This window comes from Macaca thibetana, chromosome 11 (genome assembly GCF_024542745.1).
Source record: "Macaca thibetana thibetana isolate TM-01 chromosome 11, ASM2454274v1, whole genome shotgun sequence".
Lineage (NCBI taxonomy): Eukaryota > Metazoa > Chordata > Mammalia > Primates > Cercopithecidae > Macaca > Macaca thibetana.
The window spans coordinates 6,464,461-6,482,751 of record NC_065588.1 but is presented as its reverse complement, the minus strand read 5'-3'; the positions used below and the strand labels follow the sequence as shown (position 1 = coordinate 6,482,751).

Sequence of the window (18,291 nt, the reverse complement as noted above, 5' to 3'; positions counted from 1 at the left end):
GTGTTTGATTTCAAAGCTCTTTTTTTTCCATTACACTTTAAGTAGGGATCGGGCAGAGACCTCCCAGGGTCGGGGGCAGTTGGTGCGAGCCCAGCGGGCAGAGCAGCAGTCATAGGAGGACAGTTTGTCAGGCGTGCCGGAGGGAGGGAGCCAGGGCCACTCCTACTCAGGAGAGAGGCAGGAAGGTAAACAGGTTAACCAGCCCCAGTGAGTGAATCACAGGGAGCGCGGTGAGTGACTCCTACCTAGGAAATCAGTTGATGAGCTAGAGGAACTGGAGTGAGGCAGAGCTGCCCAGGGCTGCCCACCTGCCGAGGGTCATCACCAGCAGAGGGAGAGGAGGAAAGTGGACATGCAGGACTCTGCTGCTTTCTAACTTCAAGGAAAGTGGACAAAGCACTGAAGACTTTTCAGACTAACCAAGGAAGTGCTGAGTCCAAAGGGAAGGGTTACCCACTGCAGCCCCTTTTTCTCTGGTCAACAAAGGACTTCTTCACCGAAAGGAGTGGGCCAGTCATACCTACAGTCATGGGAAACAGAGCCCACAGACGTATTTTTCATCCAGTCCCAGGAACGGTTTAGACTGGACCTAAGAACTTGGGGTTCTTGAGCAATGAAGGTCATGCTAGCTTCTTTCCTGGAAATGGCACAGCAGGAGGCCAGGAGTGGGTGAAGCAAGGAGCAATTTCCCAGAGAGAACCCCTGTGGGGAAGGTGGGGAAGGCCTGAGCTAGGGAGTCCGTCCCTGCCTGCAGTTCCCTGATGTGGTGGGCAGGCTTTGCACTCCCCGGGCAATCTGGACACCGGGCTTTACTCAGCAGGGCTGGCAGGAAAAAAAGCCTGGACTTTTAAGAGTTGACTCCCCTCTAACCCTGCCACGGTGGTTGGATCCTTCTCATGTCAGGAACCTTGCTACCTTTGTGGCAGATGCTATTAAAAAGTTCTTCCTGGCCGGGCGCGGTGGCTCAAGCCTGTAATCCCAGCACTTTGGGAGGCCGAGACAGGCGGATCACGAGGTCAGGAGATCGAGACCATCCTGACTAACACGGTGAAACCCGGTCTCTACTAAAAAATACAAAAAACTAGCCGGGCGAGGTGGCGGGCGCCTGTAGTCCCAGCTACTCGGGAGGCTGAGGCAGGAGAATGGCGGGAAGCCGGGAGGCGGAGCTTGCAGTGAGCTGAGATCCAGCCACTGCACTCCAGCCTGGGCGACAGAGCGAGACTCCGTCTCAAAAAAAAAAAAAAAAAAAAAAAATTTCTTCCTGGCCAGGCATTGTGGCTCACACCTGTAATCCCAGCCCTTTGGGAGGCCAAGGCGGGCAGATCCCTTGAGCTCAGTAGTTCGAGAGCAGCCTGGGCAACACAGTGAAACCCCATCTGTACAAAAATACAAAAAAATAAAAATAAAAAATTAGCTGGACATGGTGGCGTGCGCCTGTGGGGAGGGATGAGAATCACCTGAACCCAGGAGGTGGAGGTTGCAGTTAGCTGAGATAGCGCCACTACACTTCAGCCTGGGCGGCAGAGTGAGACTCTGTCTCAAATATATAAATAAATAAAATAAAATAAAATTAAATTAAATTAAATAAATTAAGAGAGTTCTTCCTTAGGCAAAGCTGCAGTTTGGCTTGTGATAACTTCTGCCCTCTCATCCTGGTTCTGTGTCCTTGAAGCAACCCTAAAGGCGTCCCCTCCTTCCTCTGGCTATCAGTTCAGGTGCAGCTATAATAGCAGTAATTGCACTGCAGTTTGCAAAGCCCACTGTCATATTTTGATCCTCATAACACGCTTGTGTAGGCAAGTGTCAGTCCCATAGTTAGAAAAGAAGATGGAGGCTCCGAGAGCCTAACAGGCTTTGCAGAGGTCACCCAGCTGGTAAGTGGAGGAGTCAGAATCGGAATCTGGGTCTTTAGCTCCACTGTTGTTAAGACACAAGGTCGGGGCTGGTCTCGCTGCTTGTGGTGGCTCAAGCCTGTAATCCCAGCACTTTGGGAGGCCGAGACGGGCGGATCACGAGGTCAGGAGATCGAGACCATCCTGGCTAACACGGTGAAACCCCGTCTCTACTAAAAAAATACAAAAAACTAGCCGGGCGAGGTGGCGGGCGCCTGTAGTCCCAGCTACTCGGGAGGCTGAGGCAGGAGAATGGCGTGAACCTGGGAGGCGGAGCTTGCAGTGAGCTGAGATCGCGCCACTGCACTCCAGCCTGGGAGACAGAGCGACACTCTGTCTCAAAAAAAAAAAAAAAAGACACAAGGTCACATGGTAGTTACATGGCAGGCAGTGCTCTTGTGTCTTGTGTCTCCTTAGCTTTTTCTTCTCCAATAACAGTAATACCAACAGTAATGATAATGAAAACAACATCAGCAGTTATACAGTACCTACTCTGCAAGGTACTTTTTTAGTACTTTTTCATATATTAAGTAATTTAATCTTCATAACAACCCTACGAGGCAGGTTCTACTATTATTCCCATTTTACAGATGATGAAACAAAGGCACAGAAAACATAAGTAACTTGTCCAAGGTTAGCCAGCAAATATGTGGTGAGGTCAGGATATGAGCCTGGAAAGCTGATTAGAATTTAGTCCTTTCCCCTTTCCTTGAATGAAATGGTTTATAGACATCTCACTGCCCTGGCTGTCCATCCTCTGGGTAATCATTGGTTTTTTTTTGAGACGGAGTCTCGCTGTGTCTCCCAGGCTGGAGTGCAGTGGCGTGATCTCGGCTCACTGCAAGCTCCGCCTCCCGGGTTCACGCCATTCTCCCGCCTCAGCCTCCCAAGTAGCTGGGACTACAGGCGCCCGCCACCACGCCCGGCTAGTTTTTTGTATTTTTAGTAGAGACGGGGTTTCACCATGTTAGCCAGGATAGTCTCGATCTCCTGACCTCGTGATCCACCCACCTCGGCCTCCCAGAGTGCTGGGATTACAGGCTTGAGCCACCGCGCCCGGCCAATCATTGGTTTGTGAGCACCTACTGCTCTTCAAATGTCATAGCCAGGGCTGGGCGTGGTGGCTCATGCCTGTAATCCCAGCACTTTGGGAGGCTGAGGCAGGTGGATCACAGTTCGAGACCAGCCTGTCCAACATGACGAAACCCCTGTCTCTACTAAAAAATACGAAAATTAGTCACGTGTGGGGGTGTGTGCCTGTAATCCCAGCTATTTGGGAGGCTGATGAAGGAGAATCACTTGAACCTAGGATGCAGAGGCTGCAGTGAGTTGAGATCACACCACTGCACTTCAGCCTCGGCAATGGAGTGATACTCTGTCTCAAAAGAAAAAAGTCACAGCCAGGACTGAACTCCACATATGATCTGAGAGCTCAGAACAGGCTCTAGTGGGGCGATCTCTTGTTACCTGGCTCTGTCCTCAGGGGGACTCACGGGTTTGGGGCACCTGTCTGTGAACACACTGTGGTAGAGGCTGGACTTGTAGGGACGACTCCACTGGGGTTGTGTGTTCACAGCCCCCTGGGAGACAAGGCTGGAGATGCTGAGAGGTGGAGAATGGGGCTAGGGAAGGGGCCAAAGAAGGGGAAGTCAAGGCTTCTAGGCGGTCCCTGGAGGTGGGAGACAGCACCGCAGAGAAGAAGTTGGTGCATTTCCTGTGCCCAGCTCTGCCTGGTAATCTGGGAATGTGCCGAGTGCTCCAGTAGGGCTTTCCTGGGCTCCAGGCTCCTCTGTGTCTTCCTGATAGTCGATGGTCTCTTCACTTTGTGTCACTGAGTATTTTCTCACTTAACCCTCCAAGAGCTTCATGTGGTAGGCAGATCTAGTGTTATGCCCATTTTACAGATAAGGAACTCAGACTGAGATTCAGAAAGACTAGGTCACTTACTCAGCGTTACATAGACAGAAAGTGTGTGGCCCAAACACCAGGCCCTACGTCGCAGAGATTCTGGCCCAGGTGCTCTTTCTGGGGCACCATGTGGCCCTCCTAAAATAGCCAGAGGTAGCAGGGAGGGACCAGAGGGCAGTGTGGTGGCTGGAGTGCCGTCTGACCCATTTGCTAGCTGTGCCTTCTGCAATAAGTCATCATGCCTCAGGGTTTTCTTTTTTTTTTTTTTTTTTTTTTTTTTTTGAGACGGAGTCTCACTCTGTCGCCCAGGCTGGAGTGCGGTGGCCGGATTTCAGCTCACTGCAAGCTCCGCCTCCCGGGTTCACGCCATTCTCCTGCCTCAGCCTCCGGAGTAGCTGGGACTACAGGCGCCCGCCACCTCGCCCGGCTAGTTTTTTGTATTTTTTAGTAGAGACGGGGTTTCACCGGGTTAGCCAGGATGGTCTCGATCTCCTGACCTTGTGATCCGCCCGTCTCGGCCTCCCAAAGTGCTGGGATTACAGGCTTGAGCCACCGCGCCCGGCCCTCAGGGTTTTCACCTGGAAAAGGGAATGACAACTGTGTTAGCTAACAGTGGCCAACGGTATACTGCGTTACACTAAAGACTGAATCATGTTAAATGAGTTTTAGCCTAAAGTTGCCTCTTTACAGTTTTTGAGTTTGGCCTACAGGTTTCTTCGTGCATAGTGAAATGCCACCTAACTAGATATGTAAACACACTATAACCTACCTTTATAGCAATCGCAGGGTTTTGGCCAATGAAAGGCAGCCCACTGTTCAAACTTTGTCCAAATAAAGCAAATGCCAGAGGTGTAACCAATCCGGGTGTTTCTGTACCTCATTTCCGTTTTCTGTGGGTCACTTTCCTCTTCCTGTCCACGAATATTATCTAATCATGCAGCAGACCCCAAGTCACTCTGAACCTATTCTGGTTGGGGGCGGGGGGGCACTCGATTCCAGGTTCATTCTTTGCTCAGTGAAATTCAAGTTAAATTTAATTTGTTTAAAGTTTTCTTTCTTTTTTTTTTTTTTTGAGATGGAGTCTCACTCTGTCGCCCAGGCTGGAGTGCAGTGGCCGGATCTCAGCTCACTGCAAGCTCCGCCTCCCGGGTTTACGCCGTTCTCCTGCCTCAGCCTCCCAAGTAGCTGGGCCTACAGGCGCCCGCCACCTCGCCCGGCTAGTTTTTTTTTTGTATTTTTTAGTAGAGACGGGGTTTCACCGGGTTAGCCAGGACGGTCTCGATCTCCTGACCTCGTGATCCGCCTGTCTTGGCCTCCCAAAGTGCTGGGATTACAGGCTTGAGCCACCGCGCCCGGCCTAAAGTTTTTCTTTTAACAATCAAATAATGTACATTCTAATGCCAGTGCCTGGTTCATAGTAAGTGCTCAATAAATGCTAGCTATGTTGTCATTCTTTTAAGTACTAATAACAAGCAAGTCTCTTAGAATGCCAAACACACACCTTACCAGAGCTACATTTTCTCCTGTGAGAAGTTTAGGGGCTGCCAGAGCTGATGCCTAAGGCCCAGCCAACTATACTTTTCTGGTAGAGATGGAAATAGAGCTGACTGGAAGAGGAAGTGAAGATCTGGACTAGATGGTGGTTAATGTAGCTGCACGTTAGGACCACGTGGGGGCTCTTTTAAACAACCTGGTTCTGGCTCCGTCCCAGACCCATTAAATCTGAATCTGGCAAGTAAGACCCTGCACTGCTATTTTTTTCTTTAAGTGAGGCATAATTTACATACCATAAAATGAACAAATCTTTTTTTTTTTTTTTGAGACAAAGTCTCGCCCTGTCGCCCAGACTGGGATGCAGTGGTATGATCTCGGCTCACTGCACCCTCCGCCTCCCAGGTTCAAGCAATTCTCCTGCCCCAGCTTCCCAAGTAGCTGGGATTACAGGTGTGTGCCGCTACGCCCAGCTAATTTTTGTATTTTTTAGCAGAGACGAGGTTTCACTATGTTGGTCAGGCTGGTCTTGAACTCTTGACCTTGTGATCTGCCCGCCTCGGCCTCCCAAAGTGCTGGGATTACAGGCGTGAGCCACCGCGCCCAGCCAAAATGAACAAATCTTGAGTGCCCACTCAGGTTTGACAGTCAAGATGTTGAACACTCCCATTACCTAGTGCCCCCTTTCCATCAATTCCTCTTCCTCTCCCACTATCATTTTCTGAATGCTATCACCATCAACTAGTTTTGTCTGTTCATAGAATTCATATAAATGGGATCATACAGTATGTATTTTCTTGTATGTGTGTCTGACTTATTTGGCTTAATGTTTCTGGAATTCTTCCCTGTTTTTTTGCATGTATCAGTTCCTTTTTATAGCTGAGTGGTTTTGATGAGCCTATTCCGGTTGAGGGGCTGCCTGATTCGAACATCGTTCTTTGCTCAAGTAAACTCTGTTAAATTTAATTTTTTCTAACGTTCTTCTTTTAACAATTAAATAATGTACATTCTAATACCACAGTGCCTGGCTCATAGTAAGTGCTCAATAAATGCTAGCTAGGATTGCCATTCTTTTTTTTTTTTTCAAGACAGGGTCTTGCTCTGTTGCCCAGGCTGGAGTGCAGCCACACGATCACGGCTCACTGTAGCCTCAAACTCCCAGACTTAGGCAACTCTTTTGCCTCACTCTTCTGAGCAGCTGGGACTACAGGTGTGCACCACCACATCTGGTGAATTTTTGTATTTTTTGTAGATACAAGGTTTCATCATGTTGCCCAGGCTGGTCTCAAACTCCTGAGCTTGAGTGATCCACCCACTTGGCCTTCCAAAGTTCTGGAATTACAGGTGTGAGCCATCATGCCCCGCCGATTGCCATTCTTTTAATTAGCAGTAATGAGCAAGTTTCCTAGAATGCCAAACACACACCTTCAACACACTTTTGAGTTGCTTTAGGCTTTTTGGCTATTATAAATAAAATGGCTATGAACATTTATGTACAAATCTTATTTATTTATTTATTTTTGAGATGGAGTTTCACTCTGGTTGCCCAGGCTGGAGTGCAATGGCAAGATCTTGACTCACTGCAACCTCCGCCTCCTGAGTTCAAGCGATTCTCCTGCCTCAGCCTCCTGAGTAGCTGGGATTACAGGCATGTGCCACCACGCCCGGCTAATTTTGCATTTTTAGTAGAGATGGGGTTTCTTCATGTTGATCAGTCTGGTCTCGAACTCTTGACCTCAGGTGATCCACCCGCCTTGGCCTCCCAAAGGGCTGGGATTACAGGTGTGAGCCACTGCACCCAGCCTCAGGTACAAATCTTCATGTTTTTCTTGCTCTTGTGTAGTAGCTAGGGGTGGATCTGGTAAAATATTCAGAAATGAAATTACTGGGTCATAAGGTAGATATGCATGTTTAAAATTATAAGCAACTACTAACTGGTCCTCCAAAGCAGTGGTACCATTTTATGCTCCTATCAGCAGCTTAGAAGAATTCCATTTGCTCTCTACATCCTCACCAACACTTATGTCAGTCTTTTTAATTTTAGCCTTTCTAATGGTACCTTATCATGGATTTAATTAGCATTTCCCTGAGGACTAATTATGTTGAGTAGCTTTTCAGGTGTTTAGTGACCATTTCTATATGCTTTTTGGTCATTAAAATTTTTTTTTAAATTGTTAATTTACAAGAATTCTTTTTTTTTTTTTTTGAGACGGAGTCTCGCTCTGTCACCCAGGCTGGAGTGCAGTGGCCGGATCTCGGCTCACTGCAAGCTCCGCCTCCCGGGTTTATGCCATTCTCCTGCCTCAGCCTCCTGAGTAGCTGGGACTACAGGCGCCCGCCACCTCGCCCGGCTAGTTTTTTGTATTTTTTTAGTAGAGACGGGGTTTCACCGTGTTAGCCAGGATGGTCTCAATCTCCTGACCTCGTGATCCGCCCCTCTCGGCCTCCCAAAGTGCTGGGATTACAGGCTTGAGCCACCGTGCCCGGCCTACAAGAATTCTTTATTTATCAAGATGATCTTTTCATTAGGTATTTTTCCTTTAAAAAATAGCTTTATTGAGATGTAATTCACACACCATACAATTTACTCACTTAAAATTCAATCGTTTTTAATATATTTCACAGAATCGTGCAATTATTAGTACAATCAATTTTAGAACATTTTCATCACCCCCAAAAGAAACCCCGTACCCTTTAACAGGCATTCATCTTTCCCTCCCATCTACCTAACCCCTAGCCCTGTGCAACCACTAGTCTACTTTCTGTCTATAGATTTGCTTATTCTGGACATTTCCTATAATTAGAATCATGCTATATGTCGTCTTCTGTGAGTGGCTTCTTTCATTTAGTATAATGTTTTCAAGCATCATCCATGTTGTAGCATAAATCAGCACTTAATTCCTTTTTATTTGCCAAATATTATTCCAGTGTATGGATGTACCACATTTTATTTATAGTTTCATAAATTGATGGACATTTGGCTTATTTCTACTTTTTGGCTATTAGGAATAATACTGGTATGAACATTTGTGCACATTTGTGTGTGTGTGGTCGGGGGGCATATGCTTTCATTCTCTTAGGAGTGGAATGGATGGGTTATATGGTAACTCTATATCTAACTTTTTGAAGAACTTCCAGATTGTTTTCCAAAGTAATTGTATCATTTTATATTCTCACTAGCTGTGTACAGGGTCAGAATCTTTAAAAAATGTAGGTCTGTTCGGCTGGGCGCGGTGGCTCACACGCCTGTAATCCCAGCACTTTGGGAGGCTGAGGTAGGCAGATCACAAGGTCAGGAGATCGAAATCATTCTGGCTAACACGGTGAAACCCCATCTCTACTTAAAAAAGTACAAAAAATTAGCCGGGCGTGGTGGCGGGGGCCTGTAGTCCCAGCTACTCGGGAGGCTGAGGCAGGAGAATGGTGTGAACCTGGGAGGCAGAGCTTGTGAGCCATGATTGTGCCACTGCACTCCATCCAGCCTGGGTGACCGAGCGAGACTCTGTCTTGTTAAAAAACAAACAAACAAAAAAAAAACGGTAGGTCTGTTCATAAAGTGCCTACTACATAGGGTCGTTGTAGGGATTATTTGTTAGATATTTTTCTTACAAGAGAATTTTGCCTACCCCAAGGTCAGGAAGATATCTTCCATCTTCTAGAGTGTTTATGGTTCTGAATTTCATGTTTAGGTTATGATCCATCTTGAATTAACTTTTGCCTGTATAGTATAAGGTAGAAATTGAGGGTCATTTTTTTTTTTTTCCAGTACAGTATTCAGTTGTTCTAGCAGAATCTGCTCACAAATTTTATTTTCTCCACTGAATTGAATTGGTGTTTTGGTCAAAAGTCAGTTGACCATCTATGCGTGAGTTTATTTCAGGACTCTATTCTGTTCCATTGATCTATTGTCTCTCCTTACGAAGAACCACATTGTTTTGATTACTGTGGCTTTATAGTAAATACTAAGGTCAGGAGGAATACATTTTCCAGCTGGGCTCTTCTTTTCTAAAATTTTCTGGCTATTCTAGATTGTTTGCATTTCCAGATAAGTCTTAGAACCAGTCTGTCAGTTTCTTTAAAAATATCTGCTGGGGCCGGGTGCAGTGACTCACGCCTGCAGTCCCAGCCCTTTAGGAGGTTGAGGCTGGTGATTGCTTGGGCTCAGGAGTTGGAGTCCAGCCTGGGCAACGTGGTGAAACCTCCTCGCTACAAAAAAATACAAAAATGAGCTTGGTGTGGTGGCACACTTGTAGTCCCAGCTACTAGGGAGGCTGAGGTGGGAGGATTGCTTGAGCCCAGGAGGAGGCTGCAGTGAGCAGCCTCACTGCACTCCAGCTTGTGTCACTGCACTCCAGCTTGGGTGACAGAATGAGATCCTGTCCAAAAAAAAAAAAGCTGGAGTTTTGATAGGGATTGTGTTGAATCCATATATATACACATATATATCTCTCCACTTATTCTGAACTTGGATGTATTTCAGCTGGGATTTCAACATATTTTTCAGTCTTGCACATCTTTTGTTACATTTATTTCTATGTATTTGATGTTGTTTCTGTTATTTAATATTGCTGTTGTATTTCTGGTTTTCCAGTTTTTTTGTTGCCAGCATGTAGAAATGCAATTAATTATTTTTTTTGAGACGGAAATGCAATTTTTTTTTTTTTTTTTTTTTGAGACGGAGTCTCGCTCTGTCGCCCAGGCTGGAGTGCAGTGGTGCGATCTCGGCTCACTGCAAGCTCCGCCTCCGGGGTTTACGCCATTCTCCTGCCTCAGTCTCCCGAGTAGCTGGAACTACAGGCGCCCGTCACCACGCCCGGCTAATTTTTTGTATTTTTTTTAGTAGAGACGCGGTTTCACCGTGTTAGCCAGGGTGGTCTTGATCTTCTGACCTCGTGATCTGCCCACCTCGGCCTCCCAAAGTGCTGGGATTACAGGCGTGAGCCACCGCACCCGGCCTAAATGCGATTAATTTTTGTTGTGTATTTATTTTGCACCCTGCAACCTTGTTCAGTTTATTAGTTCTATATTTGTTGTGTTTTGGTAGATTACATCCCTAAGGCCCTGCTACTCTGGACTTTCATGATGGAGATGGTAATAGGAACTGTATTAAGAAGGAATGTAGGGATTTACAGTGAGCTGTGTTTAATTTATGGTGTTTGGGCCGTACCCGAAATACATTAGAACAGTCTTTGGAGGAGGGAGGAGGGGTGGGTGCGGCATCCTGTATTTTTGCAGTTGGAGATTCTAAAAGTGCAGTTGTGAACTCTTGATTTCGGCACGCCGAAAGGCCACTCCCCTGAGGGGATCAGGGCCGGATGACCTGGGCACCGCAGTCACGCCAAGGCCGAGGCCCCCACTCTTCTCCTCCTTGGGAAAGGGCAGACAAGTTCCGGGTTCCCTTCTACGTCCGGGCGAGGGGGAGGAGAGCGCCCCGCAGACGACAGGCGCCTCCTGCCTCTCTTCTTCAATAAATAGTCCGCAGTAACTGCCGTCCCGGCCGGGCTCGTCTTCCCGGCGGACACACCTGTTTACCCTTCACCGCCGGACAGCCGGGAGGCGCCACGACGACCCCAGCCCCGCCCAGGCTTCTCCGGGATGGACCCGCCTCCTGGGGCACAGATGAGGATCCTGACCCTCGGAGGGGCCAGACACTCGCGCCAGGGCCCCTGGCCTGACCCTTTTCCCCTCGCCCCTTCAGGTATCCGGAAATTAAAGAGGAGCTGGAGGAGCTGGACCGCATCACACAGCAGACGCTCTTTGACCTGTACAAATACGACTCCTCCCCCACCCTCGTGGCCGGCTCCCGCGGCCGTCGCGACCTGCGGGGCACTCTGCCGCACCTCTTGCAGCGCCTGAGGGTCCCGTCCCCGCTTCACGGGGCCCGTCAAGCCCGTAGCGTGGCCTCCAGCGTGCGGGACAACAACCCCCAAGTGGACTGGAAGGACTGGAAGATCGGTTTCGAGCTGGTGAGGCCCGCAGCGCTGAAGGCCCCGCCCCGCCCCTCGCCGGCCCCCTTGCCCCGCCGACCCATGGGCTCCGCTCCTCTCCGGACCCGCCTGCGCAGCCCACCGACACCACGCGGGGCCTGGTGGGCTCGCGGGCAAAACAATAAGTAAATAAATACACATAGCAACTAGATAATTAAAATAACACCTGTTGGTGCCCCAGCTTTTGGGGCCTCCTCCCTGGGGTCCTGTGTAGAAACGTTTCAGGGGTAGGAAGTCACATCTATTATGGAAAATGCACTTTTATTATTATTATTATTATTGTTTTACTGTTTCTGGTCCTTGATTCAGGAAGGAAAATGCAACTTTCTGAATTCCAGTCCCCACTAGTGGGACACAGTTGGGACCCTCCAGCGTGATGGAGAACTGGGCTAACAGCCCAAGATAGAGAAGAAGGAGACAATAAAAAAAGGAAACTTAGCTGGGCGCGATGGCTCATGCCTGTAATCTCAGCACTTTGGGAGGCCGAGGCGGGTGGATCACCTGAGGTCAGGAGTTCAAGACCAGCCTGGCCAACGTGGTGAAACCCCATCTCTACTAAAAATACAAAAATTAGCCGGGCTTGGTGGCACGCACCTGTAATCCCAGCTACTCGGGAAACTGAGCCAGGAGAATCGCTTGAACCCAGGAGACAGAGGTTGCAGTGAGCCGAGATCAAGCCACTGCCCTCCAGCCTAGGCGACAGAGCAAGACTCCATCTCAAAAAACAAACAAAAAAAAGGAAACTTAATTTTTTTTTTTTTGAGACGGAGTTTCGCTTTTATTGCCCAGGTTGGAGTGCAATGGCGTGATCTCGGCTCACTGCAACCTCCACCTGCCGGGTGCAAGCGATTCTCCTGCCTCCATCCTGAGCAGCTGGGATTACAGTCATGCACCACCATGCCTGGCTAATTTTTTATATTTTTAGTAGAGACAGGGTTTCTCCATGTTGGTCAGGCTGGTCTGGAACTCCTGACCTCAGGTGCTCCACCCGCCTCGGCCTCCTGAAGTGCCCTATTACAGGAGTGAGCCACCGCACCTGGCCCAAATTTTTTTTTTTTTTTTTTAATATAAAATGAGGCTGGGCGTGGTGACTCCCGCCTGTAATCCTAGCACTTGGGAGGCCAAGGCGTGCAGATCACCTGAGCACAGGAGTTTTAGACCAGCCTGGGCAACATAGTGAAACCCCATCTCTACAAAAAAATACAAAAAGTAACCTGTGTGGTGGCACAAGCCTGTAGTACCAGCTACTCAGGAGGCTGAGATGGGAGAATCGCTTGAACTCGGGAGATGGAGACTGTAGTGAGCCTTGATCACACCACTGCACTCCAGCCTGAGTGACAGAATGAGCCCCTGTCTGCCAAAAAAAAAAAAGAGAAAAGAGAGAGAGAGAAAGAAAGAAAGAAAAAGAAAGAAAGAAAGAAAGAAAGAGAGAGAAAGAGGGAGGGAGAGAAGGAGGGAGGGAGGGAGGACCCAAGGAAAGGAGATAGGGAGGTTCCCACTAGTAAGAGTGGGCTGGGGACTAGAGTTCTAGTCCCAGCTCTTGCTGGAACAAATCTGTTGATCCCTCAGTCTTCCCATCAGTGAAATGGGAGGGAAAGTCTTGCTCCTCCCTGCGCCCCCCCAGCAGGGGAGGTATAAATGAACCCAAACCATGTGTGTGCAGCTGCTGGTCTCCTTCCTGGCCGGCGACTCCCTTAATCCCATGCTCTCCTGGTCCATGCTCCTGGGGACTTCTGCTTCTCTTCCACTTCTGTCTTTCCCCGCTCCTGGCTTCCGACCCCATCCATCAGTCCTCAGAACCCCAGATCACGCATTCTTGGCCCCTGGCCCTGCCAAGGGGCTTATCCACGGCTGCGTTTCCCCTCTGACTCTGGTCTCTGTGTCCAGTGCAACCAGAACAAATCAGACTGCTTCTACCAGACATACTCATCAGGGGTGGATGCAGTGAGGGAGTGGTACCGCTTCCACTACATCAACATCCTGTCGAGGCTGCCAGAGACTCTGCCATCCCTGGAGGAGGACACACTGGGCAACTTCATCTTCGCCTGCCGCTTCAACCAGGTCTCCTGCAACCAGGCGTGAGTCAGTCTTGCCTGGCTCCTTGCTTTCCTCAGGGTCCCCTTCCCTGGGTCAGCCTCACGCCCTGCATGGGCAGGGCCCAGGAAATGCTTGTTGACTAAAAAAATGCCAGTGCCGGCAGGCCAGGGGGAAGCACTGGCTTCGGGCCCACACCCTGCCCCAGAGTGCCCTGTGAACTCCTGCTGCTCCCTGCACTGCTGGATCTGAGGGAAGTGGCCTCACAGGATAACTTGGGAAGACTGGGGCTTTGAGAAACCAAAGGCTGGCAGCATGGGTCTTGGGTCTTATATTTTTTTTTGAGATGGAGTTTCACTCTTGTTCCTCAGGCTGGAGTGCAATGGCGCGATCTCGGCTCACTGCAACCTCCACCTCCCGGGTTCAAGTGATTCTCCTGCCTCAGCCTCCCGAGTAGCTGGGATTACAGTCATCCGCCACCACGCCTGGCTAATTATTTTGTATTTTTAGTAGAGACGGGGTTTCTCCATGTTGGTCAGGCTGGTCTCCAACTCCCGACCTCAGGTGATCTGCCCGTTTTGGCCTCCCAAAGTGCTGGGATTACAGGCGTGAGCCACCGCGCCTGGCCAGTGTCTTGGTCTTTCTAAGGCCCTTTTCTCCCTAGCATCAAAGCTCAAAAGGGCCTAGGAGGTCGTCTGTCCCATACTCTGCTCCCGGAGCTGAGGCTGGCAGTAGTAGTGAGGTGGAGTTGCATGGGTTGAGGGACTCCCTCTCTAGCTCTGTCAGTTCCTGGCCAGGTGACTCTGGACGTATCATATCATTCTTCAGAGCCTATTTCTTTGATTGCAAAATGGAAGTAAAACAAAAAATGAGATTCGTTCAATATTCATTCAACAAATAGTTTTGACTATCTGGGCTATGTGCCAGTCACTGTTCTAGGCATTTGGGCTACATCAAAGGAAAAACTATATAATCCGTGCCCCTTTGGCACTTTTACTCAAGTGGTGAAGATGATGACGATAACACTCATTTCAAGAGCTGCAGCAAGTGCGAGATACAAACGTGAGGGCACTTTACATTACAGACCGCGGTAAATGATGGGTTTCATTACTCTTGTACTCAAACAGGTGAAGTGACTTGCCCTTGGGAATGGGCCGGCCCTGGCTACGGATTCTTCCCACCCCACCGCCCCTCGGGCATTCATTCTGTGAGGACCCCTGTTATAATGTCCTTGCAGTGAGCTCATAGCAGCTGCAGGTTCTTTGATGGCTGGGAGAGGCTGAGGCAAGGGGGGTCCCCTTCTGTAACCTCTGTAACCTCTGGCCCCCTCCTGCCCTGGCTCCTCCTTCTCCTGCTCATTGATTTTCCGGAGCCATCTCCCTGCCTCCGCCTGGCTCCACTCTACAGGGGGCGTTCCCTCCCCTGTTGCTGAAGAATGGCCACAGGGCACAGTGTCACTTCTCACCCTTCACACACACTCTGCCAGTACACGATTTTGTTCCGTCTTTAGTCTTTTTGTTTGTTTAAGGACAGAAACTACCAGCTGGGAAGTAAGATGGTAGCAACGCCTAAGCCTGAGTCAGCCCACACCTGCCACCAGGATCATCTAACCATTACTCAGGCACCTGTGCTTTTCCTATGCCCTCATCCGCTGCCCTCCCTTTGCTCTGTGTGCCTGCCTCCCCATCAACAGAAAGTCCATGGTTCATCTTTGTCTTGGCACTTAGGCACTTAGATCAGCTCAGAGCCTCATTTCTCGCTTGGGTTGTTATACCCACCCCTCCACCCTACTGTGTTCTTCTGCCTCCAAATCATCCCTTCCTTCTGCAACCACAGGAATCTTTGTACTTCATCCTTACTTCACGTCACCACACGTCACTATTCCAGTTAGTCCTGTGTGTTAGCCCATTTTGTGTTGCTATAAAGGAATATCTCACTGGGCGTGGTGGCTCCAGCCTCTAATCCCAGTACTTTGGGAGACTGAGATGGGCGGATCACCTGAGGTCAGGAGTTAGAGATCAGCCCCACCAACGTGGTGAAACCCCGTGTCTACTGAAAATATAAAAATTAGCCAGGTGTGGTGGCACGCACCTGTGGCCTCAGCTACTCAGGAGGCTGAGCCAGGAGGATCGCTTGAACCCAAGAGGTGGAGGTTGCAGTGAGCTGAGATCGCACCACTGCACTCCAGCCTGGGCAACAGAGCAAGACTCCATCTGGGAAAAAAAAAAAAAAAAAAAGGAATATCTGAGTCTGGGTAATTTATAAAGAAAAGAGGTTTAATTGGCTGAGGGTTCTGCAGATGGTACAAGCATGGCACCAGCATCTGCTCAGCTTCTGGGAGGACTCAGGAGACTTTTACCCATGGTGGAAGGGGAGGAGAGGGGGCAAGAGAGAGACCAGGCTCTTGAACTAATTAATAGTGTGAGAATTCACTCATTACTGCAAGGAGGGCACCAAGCCATTCAAGAGGGGCCCGCCCCTGTGACCCAAACACCTCCCACTAGGATCCCCTCCAACATTGGGGATCACATTTCAACATGAGATTTGGAGGAGACGAACATCCAAACTATATCCTGCTGTTTAAAATCCTTCAGTGTCTCTCATGGCCTCCAGCATCAAGCTGGAGCTCCTTAGCATGGCTTTCTCACCACTCTCCTCCCCCGTAACTACACCCTTTTCCCCTACCCTGTAATCTTTTTTAAATAACACTTTTATTGACATATAATTTACTTACCATAAATGTATCCTTTTAATATGTATAATTTAGTGATTTTTAGTATATTTGGAGTTGTGTAACCATTACCACGACCTGGTTTTTTTTTTTTTTTTTTTTTTTTGAGACAGAGCCTCGCTCTGTCGCCCAGGCTGGAGTCCAGTGGCGCGATCTCGGCTCACTGCAAGCTCCGCCTCCCGGGTTCACGCCATTCTCCTGCCTCAGCCTCCCGAGTAGCTGGGACTACGGGCGCCCACCACCACGCCCTGCTAATTTTTTGTATTTTTAGTGGAGACGGGGTTTCACCGTGTTAGCCAGAATGATTTCGATCTCCTGACCTTGTGATCCGCCCACTTCAGCCTCCCAAAGTGCTGGGATTACAGGCGTAAGCCACCGTGCCCGGCCACCACGACTTGTTTTTAGAACATTTTCCTCACCCCAGAAAGAAACCCTGTACCCATTAGCAGTTCTTCCCCATTTTCTCCCCTCCTCCAAGCCCTGAGAGCCACTCTTCTGCTTTCTGTCTCTATGGATTGCCTATGGTGGACGTTTCACATAAATGGAATCTTACAATATGTGGCCTTTTGTGAGTGGCCTCTTTCACTTAGCATAACGTTTTCAAAACTTATCCATGTTGTAGCTGGATCAGAACTTCATTTTTATGGCTGAATACTATTACATTGTGTAGATATACCACTTTTTTTTTTTTTTGAGACAGGTTCTCACTCAGTCACTCAGGCTGGAGTACAGTGGCATGATCAGACCTCACCGCAGCCTTGATTTCCTGGGCTGAAACGGTCTTCCTGATTCAGCCTCCCAAGTAGCTGGGACTACAGGCTCAGGCCACCATGCCCAGCTATTTTTTTTTTAATTTTAGTGGAGACTAGCTCTCACTATGTTGCCCAGGCTGATCTCTAACTCCTGAGCTCAAGCCATTCTCCTGCCTCGGCCTCCCAAAGTGCTGGGATTATAGGCGTGAGCCACCACGCCCGGCCCACATTTTTGCTTATCCATTCTCAGTTGATGGACATTTGGATTGTTTCCACTTTTTGGCTATTATGAATAATGCTGCTGTGAACGTTCCTGTACATGTTTTTGTATGGATCTATGTTTGTATTTCTCTTGGGTGTTCACCTACGAGTGGAACTGCGGGGTCATGTGGTAACTCTATATTTAACATTCTGAGGAACTGCGAGACTTTTCCAAACGGCTGTACCATTTAACGTTCCCAACAGCAATGTATGAAGATTCTTTTTTTTTTTTTTTTTGAGATGGAGTCTCGCTCTGTCGCCCAGGCTGGAGTGCAGTGGCGCGATCTCGGCTCACTGCAGGCTCCGCCTCCCAGGTTCACGCCATTGTCCTGCCTCAGCCTCCCAAGTAGCTGGGACTACAGGCGCCCGCCACCTCGCCCGGCTAGTTTTTTGTATTTTTAGTAGAGACGGGGTTTCACTGTGTTAGCCAGGATGGTCTCGATCTCCTGACCTCGTGATCTGCCCGTCTCGGCCTCCCAAAGTGCTGGGATTACAGGCTTGAGCCACCGCGCCCGGCCCAGCAATGTATGAAGATTCTAAATTCTCTACATCCTTCTCATGTTGTTTTCTGTCTTTTCGACTTTAGCCATCTTAATGAATCCCTGTAATTGTGCTAGTGAGCTAATACAGCTCTTACTAAGGCTAAACACCATTCTAAGCATAATTTCATGCTCGACACCCCTGTGAGGTTGATATTTTTATTATCCCCATTTTACAGCTGAGGAAACTGAGGTACAGATTAAGTAAGTAACTTTTTTGGTCCCACATCGAATACTTGTTAGAGCCCCAGGATTCAAATACAAGGAATTTAATTCTGGAGTCTGTGCTCTTTTTTTTTTTTTTTTTTTTTGGAGATGGAGTTTCGCTTTTACTGGCCAGGCTGGAGTGCAATGGCGCAATCTCAGCTCACCACAACCTCTGCCTCCCAAGTTCAAGTGATTCTCCTGCCTCAGCCTTCTGAATAGCTGGGATTACAGGCATGCACCACTATGCCCGGCTAATTTTGTATTTTTAGTAGAGATGGGGTTTCACATGTTGGCCAGGCTGCTCTCAAACTCCTGACCTCAGGTGACCCCACCCGCCTCAGCCTCCCAAAGTTCTGAGATTATAGGCATGAGCCACCGCGCCCGGCTGAGTCTGTGCTCTTAACCACCACATTATACTGATTCTCATAGGCCACTATATTAATGTGCTTAGTGTGTATCTCTATGTGTTTTTGCAAAATCTGTATTTAA

The 18,291-nt window shown here is 48.8% G+C and overlaps 1 protein-coding gene across 6 annotated transcripts in view; it reads left to right on the top strand.

Moving 5' to 3' along the window:
* SCNN1A (sodium channel epithelial 1 subunit alpha) overlaps window positions 1–18,291 on the top strand; it is a 36,782-nt gene that overhangs the window by 6,667 nt on the left and 11,824 nt on the right. For all 6 annotated transcript variants that reach the window (XM_050747406.1, XM_050747405.1, XM_050747407.1 and 3 more), the window contains 2 exons: window positions 10,990–11,257; window positions 13,166–13,356. In XM_050747406.1, coding sequence (XP_050603363.1) covers window positions 10,990–11,257; window positions 13,166–13,356 — 459 coding nt within the window. The remainder of the gene's footprint in view (window positions 1–10,989; window positions 11,258–13,165; window positions 13,357–18,291) is intronic.